This window comes from Parasteatoda tepidariorum, chromosome 5 (genome assembly GCF_043381705.1).
Source record: "Parasteatoda tepidariorum isolate YZ-2023 chromosome 5, CAS_Ptep_4.0, whole genome shotgun sequence".
NCBI classification, from domain to species: domain Eukaryota; kingdom Metazoa; phylum Arthropoda; class Arachnida; order Araneae; family Theridiidae; genus Parasteatoda; species Parasteatoda tepidariorum.
This window is the reverse complement of record NC_092208.1, coordinates 90,092,570-90,100,083: the sequence shown is the minus strand read 5'-3', so window position 1 is coordinate 90,100,083 and position 7,514 is coordinate 90,092,570. Positions and strand designations below refer to the sequence as shown.

Sequence of the window (7,514 nt, the reverse complement as noted above, 5' to 3'; positions counted from 1 at the left end):
CTCCAGCCTGGGCAATAGGGCAAGACTTTGCCTCAAATAATTATAATAACAATATATATATATATATATATGCATACGATTGTTTTACGAAATTTGAGAGCTAACTTTGAGCACTGGTCGAAATCATTCGGTGAATAAGTATTTTCCGCCCTCTTGATTTTAAAGTTAAATTTTTAATTTCCGTTCTCTCTCTGCTTTTTTCTTTCTTTTTTTTGCTTTTGCATAACAAACTTTCCATGTAGACAGTCGACAATACTTTCAAATTAGGGAAGGAAATTAAAGAGTCGCTTTATTAGATTATCAGAAAATGCGATTGCGTTTTTTAAAACAAACTTTATGGATTTTTCCTCAAAACTTTAAAGTGTTAAAAAAAATATGCGATTTATGGTGTTGAGTTAGTCATTTAAAATTACTCATTTGTTAGCTCTTAGATTTCTGAAATTTAATTCGTAAGAGAATTGAATTAAATAAATAGAATTAAATTTAAAACTGATGAAAATCGATTTGGATGATGCTGGCAAATTCTTAACGTAAATTGCACAAAAGCAGTGATATTTATCAAAAATATGAAAACAGACTAACACAAACTATTTCATTATTTTTCAAAGACTGCAAAATTATATAACTTTGTCAGGAAAAATAATAAGATAATCTAAAATACATCACACTTCATATCTCAAAACCTAATGGAGTGACAGCCATTTATTTTGCATATATACAGTACACTATCGATATTTCAAAGTTGAAGGGGCATTAAAAATATTTCGAGATAGCGAGTTCTCGAGATAACAAGTTCAGAACTAAATATGCTCTAAAAAGTAGAAAAATATTCTCTAAAAAGCAGAAAAATATATTCCAAAATATTACTCTAAAAAATACATGAGAATACGAATAAATATGTTGGTATTGATAGTTGACTGTAAGTCTAAAAACAACAGTGATAATTTTATTTTTAAAATTAAGACAAAAAAAAAAAATTATGCATTAAGTGGAAAAGAATTTGTTTACAATAAACTCACATTGTGATTTTTCCGATAAAATTCATTTTCTATTTCGAAAAAAAATCGACACAGAAAGGTTTTGAGAAAAAAAAAACCCTTCGACATAGGAATTCAAATTAACAGTAGGTGGATATGTCATGGATATATAATGGGGGAAAATATTATATTTGACAGAACAAGGCTTTCGAGCTATCGAAGTTCAAGACATCTAGAGTATACTGTATATACTGCCGAATAGAGTATGTATTCATCATCAGTTTACTGGTGAACATTAAGAGGATTAAAAGCGTATTTAGAATTTTCTGTCTCCACCCCCTTCGATAGCTGAGTTCGGTCGTGAGAAGAACGGCTCTCTTTTTCTTCTAGTCTCACTCCTTAAAAGTTTAAAATTGAGGTAATTATTGCACTTTTAAAGCTAAAAATTTTATTAATTCTGCTTTAGTTTACTGTGTGTTAATATTCCATCAGGAATTATTAATGCCGCTCGATAATTGTTCGAATTTAACTGACTTATTTTTACGTTCATCAATATTTTTGTTATACAAATAAAAGTGATTAACTTTCAAAGTATTCGATAAAAATCGTATGTTTATACATTTTTCTGCTGCAAGACATGTTATTCACGATCTATCACATTCATATTTTTTAAAATATCGTTATAGTAATATATATGAGTGTTTGTATATTTTTATTATTATTATCATGCATTTGTTATTTTAATATATTTATTACTTTAATATATTTATTACTTTAATATATTTGTACATTTAAAAAAAATTCAAATTCACGAGCCGTGTGGAATAATTCTTGGAAATTCGATCTTCTTTTTTAAAAAAAGGTTTGCTTCGAAGGAGCGTTTATTTTAGATATTTAAAAGTAATTTAATAAATGAAATAAAATGCAGGAACGGAATTTATCGTGAACATGTAAAACTCACGTCATATATAACTTCCATTTTATTCAGCAAAAATAAATTATATGTACAAATAACTGAAATAAATGGAAATTATATTTAAACTCAAATGAGTGGTACTGCCGTTTATATTTTAGCATCCAATGACACGCAGTTCTGATACTGAAAGCTCAATAACCTAATGAAATTTAATTGCTAATTAAAAAAATAATAACTGAAAATCATTAAAATGCTTATAAAATCATAATTAACATAAAGATTATTTTAAATATAGGCTAAGCAGCATTCATGTTAAAAATAAAATATGTTAGTGAAAAAGTTCATTAAATGTCAGGTCTAATGGGGTTGAAAAAACAAGTAAATTATGTTACAATAAAAATATACTTAAAAAACGAAACTTTTGAATGAGAAATAATATTTTAAATACGCGGTATATTTAATAATTTATGTAAACAATTGATGTTTCGCTAATATTTTACAACGCGGAAAATAAAATTCGGAATACTTTAATAATTTATGATCGGTTTTTTATGTGATATTCATAATGAAGCTAAATTGAGAATTGAAAGCTAATTAGTTTATGAAGACGAATTTAATTGCAAAAAAGAAATTTATTTTTTTGCAATAATTTTTTTTTGTTTGCTAATTTTTGATCCTTAAAATATAAAGTGTAATAGGAAAATAGGGTCATTAGTTTACTTTAGAGATCAGTCGACATTTACAAATCTTACTTTTTGCTGTCGAATCGAACCTCATATAACTTTTTGCACACATTCACGAAACCAGTTTATCCAAAAATAATGACATACTATACAAAAAATTTCAAATTATTTATTTTTTAAAAACTTTATTTTAATAATAATCGAATACATTTTGAGTTATAAGGTATACAAACATTTTAAATTGTGAAGAACTATGATTTTAGATGACAAAATTAAATTTAGTACGAGATCCATCGAACAGTTTATAAGTGAGATTTCAACGAATCGTTTTTACCTACTATAAGTATACATTCCTATCCCCGGATCAAAATTATAAAAGTGTTCCGGTCTTTCATCACCTTTGAGTACTATGCATGCCAATTATATCAGTACAAAACATTATTAAATTTTTTTAGAATTACAAATAATTGCTTTGCAAAAGAAACTACAATATTAAAAATATATTGAAAAGAAAAATAAATAAAAGCTTATTTATGAAAATTAAATGTAAGAAATTAAATAATTTTTATAAGGATATTACAAATATTTTCAATAAATATAAAATTAATGTTACCACATTGATGCAGGAAAATGATAGCTTGTGAGTGATTTTTTTTATAGTAAATGAGTATACACGCAAAAGTACAAATGATATAATTGCTTGAAATTGTTGATTTTGTTGCTGCGAATATCATGCATGACAACAGAATCTCAATAAACATCAACAAATCTTTTTTTACGAAAATACAACTCCTTATAATCCTACTAATGCAGAGATGATAAACTATTGAAGAAATTTAAGAAAATGTATTAAAAAGATTATAAGCATTAACCATAAAGACCGCCTTTTACGTGTATTTCTAGAATCCTTATCAAAAATTCAACCAATTTAGTTACAAAGGTAAGTTAAATAAAATTCATATAATTTTACACTAAATAACTTTTTACAATACTTTCGATGTCTGAAAGTTGAAGGAACGCTAAAAAAATATCGATATAGCGAGTTTTTTGGGATAACAAGTTCAGAACTGCATATGTTCAAAAAAGTAGAAAAATATGTTCTAAAATATAAAGTAGAGTCATGAAAGGTGAGAATATGTAATAGTTGAATATAAGTCAGAATACAGCAAAGATAATTTTATTTTTAAAAGTAAGATAAAAATAATGATGCATTAAATAGAAAGGAATTAGTGTACAATAATTTTACATTCTGATTTTTCCGAAAAAATTGAATTTCTATTTTGAAAAAAAATTCGACACAGCAAGATTTTGAGAAGAAACTCTTCTGTATAAGAATTCATATTAAAATTAGGCAGATATATAATGGCAAGGGGAAAAATATTTTTTTGACGTACAAGGTTTTCGATACATCGAAGATCGAGATATCGTGAGTGTATTGTAATACTAAAGGAAACATTTGATATAAAGTAAATAATTGAAAATGAAACAAATCGGAAATCTACTAAGGTAAAAATAATGTATAAAAATTATAATTCAGTTTTCAATTTAATTCCGAATGTTAATAAAGTATGAAATAAAGAAGTTTACACATAGGATGGTTTTCAAGTTAGTGTCGAAAAAAAAAGTCATTTTTACAGCGGGGGTGAAAAAAAAGGATAATTATTAAAGCAAAAAATATTTTTTTAAAATAATTCACCAAATTCCTATTTACACACTAAAGTAAATGCGTGAATTTCGGTAGTTTAACACTTCATGATTCTTTACAGTTTTATTACAATACAAAAGGGACTATAATACAAATTATTTGATGGGAAAAAAATTGAAAGATATATTTAATGAGATAAAACTAATTTTCAAAAATAGTTAATCAATATCCAATCTATTAAAAAATAATCAAATAATGATACAAACAAATTCGTTTCGTTTAACATTGAATGATTTTTTTTTCAGTTGTTTTACAATACAAAAGAAACTATATAAATTAATTAAATGAAAAGAGAAAAAAAAATTGAAATGGATGTTTATTGAAGTAAAAATAATTTTTAAAATTTGTTATTCAAATCCAGCTAAGAAAGTAAACGAATATGGAAATATTCGTTTACTTTCGAATATGGAATTTGCACACTTTAACATTTATTATATTTCACATTTATTATGCTACTTACAGTTATTATACAGTACAAAAAGATTTGTAATACGGATTAATGGTGGGTAAAATCAAATTTAAACTGATATTTTTGAGGTCAAAATAATTTTTAAATATTGTTATTCAAAATCCAGTTTAATCACAAAAACACAACATAGTTAAAGTAATAAATTCAGCGAAATTATTAAATTTTTGCTTAATTTAGCATTTCTTGCCTTTTCGCATTTTTTTCTCGATGCAAAAGGAATTTACAATATAAATTATGAATGACTAAGAAAAAAAATAACATTTGTAGGGGTAAAACTAATTTCCAAAAAAAATTTATTCAATTAAAAAGTAAATATTTAATTAGGAAAGTAAACAAATAGTGAAATTAGCCTATTTTAGTTAATTTAATTAATTTTCTCAATTATCATGCAAGAGCTCATAGAATATAAATTAATTGATTGAAAAATAAAAACAAATTGAAACGTATATTTGTGGCGGTAAAAGTAATTTATAAATATAGTTATTGAAATTCAATTAATGAAAATATACAAAGGAGATATAAAATTTGCACATTTTAGCACGAAGCTACTGCTTACGGTTATTATATAATACAAAAAGAACTGTAGTATTAAGTCATTGAGGAGAATAGAAACAAATCAAAATGTTTTAAAAGTAATTAGAAAAAGAAATTGTCATTCAAATTCCAGTTTAATTACATAAGCACAAAAATAGGGTAATCCATTAGTTTGTTTAGTTTAAAACTGAATGACTTTTTACATTTATCATACAATACGAAAGGAGCTACAATATAATTTAATTGATTAAGGAGAAAATTAAAATGGACATTTGTCAAAATGAAAATAATTTTCAGAAAAAAAATAATTTTGAAATTCTATTAGAAAACTAAATTGACAGAATTGCGAAAATAAACAAATAGTGAAATAGCCTAACTTGTAATGACTATTTACAGTTATTATACAATACAAAAGGAACTTCAATGTAATTTAATTGATTAAGGAAAAAATTTAAATAAGCATTTGTCAAAATGAAAATAATATTTAAAAAAAACTAATTTTTGAAATTCTATTAAAAAACTAAATAGAAAAAATTGCGAAAATAAACAAATAGTGAAATAGCCTAGCTTGTAATAACTATTTACAGCTATTATACAATACAAAAGGAACTTCAATGTAATTAAATTTATTAAGGAAAAAATTTAAATAAACATTTGTCAAAATGAAAATAATATTTAAAAAAAAACTAATTTTTGAAATTCGATTAAAAAACTAAATTGAAGTAATTGCGAAAATAAACAAATAGTGAAATAGCCTAACTTGTAATGACTATTTACAGTTATTATACAATACAAAAGGAACTTCAATGTAATTTAATTGATTAAGGAGAAAATTTAAATAAACATTTGTCAAAATGAAAATAATATTTAAAAAAAACTAATTTTTGAAATTCGATTAAAAAACTAAATTGAAGTAATTGCAAAAATAAACAAATAGTGAAATAGCTTAACATGTAATCACTATTTACAGTTATTATACAATACAAAAGGAACTAGTAATCAATTTGAAAATAAATAATCTCACCTAGGGTGAGGGGGGTGTAGTGATGACAGGTGGTGAGGACGAAGGAGGAGTGATGACCAACGGTCTCTCCTGTTTCAGGAGGTGGTAGTAAGGATAGGAATGAATAAAGTCCTGAGGATGTCCCGGAAAACAAGGAGGATAGGCACCGAAGGATCTATAGGCTCCTGGATAAACAAAACTGGGGAAAGTAGGGGGGAAAGGTGAATCCGGATAGATGCTCGGTGGGGTGCCCATATAGGAACTGGTCGAAAACTCTCCCATTTTTTTCAAATGTTCTCCAAAGGATGGGCCGTAAACATAGCCAGCAGGGTCTGGAGGGGGATATTGAAAAGTCCTTGCTGTCAGTGCTTTTTCACTCTCCAATGGACGCAGCATGATCCTAGGATCGAGCGGGAAAAATGAGTCTTTCTTGGGTGAAGGTGGCTTCGGTTTCCGCCTGGGTCTGTATTTGTAGTCGGGATGCTCTCGCATGTGCACCGCTCGTAGTCTCTTCGCCTCGTCTATAAACGGACGTTTCTCAGGCTCCGTCAGTAGTTTCCATTCAGCGCCCAGTCTTTTGCTGATTTCGGAATTGTGCATTTTTGGATTTTCTTGGGCCATCTTACGTCGCTGGGCTCTTGACCACACCATGAAAGCATTCATCGGTCTCTTGACGTGATCGTTGTCGCACTGTTTGGAGTCCGTCATTTTGATGGAAGGAAAAGGCCATCGATTACCGAAGTGGCCCCCCACCTCCTCGAAGCGTTGGCTCTCAATTTTGATGAGGAAAAAAAAAGTTTGAAGAGATGGATGAATGGATTGAGCCCGATCTTTCGAATAACGTTCTTCTTCCTTCACCGCTGCTCGTCTGTTGACTGATGCTGGAGTACTTTCCACACCCTGGAGGAAGGGGGAGTTCGATGGATATAACGCTCTTTCCGGTTGGTCCGTTTAAGTGCCACTCAAATGGAGTAGGCGGAGTCAAAGTTCCGACGGTAGCCGTACCTGAAGAGATTGGCCAGATCAGATGCCACTTTTCTATTATTGGTCGGAGGTGTTATCGCGATAGATGGCGTGCGCGCTGTCTTCGACAACTGCAACACGAGAAAGGATGGATAAACAAGAAAGAGGAAAATATTCTTCTGTTTTTAAAAATACAGAAAATGTGCGTAAGATGAATTCGCACTATTGTCACGTAGAAAACATTTTGAAGGGAGATTTCCGTAT

At 28.0% G+C, this 7,514-nt stretch overlaps 1 protein-coding gene across 1 annotated transcript; it reads right to left on the bottom strand.

Moving 5' to 3' along the window:
* Window positions 1-4,579: 4,579 nt before the first annotated feature.
* LOC107449286 (transcription factor Sox-21-B) lies at window positions 4,580-7,237 on the bottom strand. The gene has a single exon (XM_016064778.3). The coding sequence runs from the start codon at window positions 6,993-6,995 to the stop codon at window positions 6,309-6,311; it is 687 nt and encodes a 228-aa protein (XP_015920264.1). The 5' UTR covers window positions 6,996-7,237; the 3' UTR covers window positions 4,580-6,308.
* Between the last annotated feature and the right edge of the window lie 277 nt (window positions 7,238-7,514).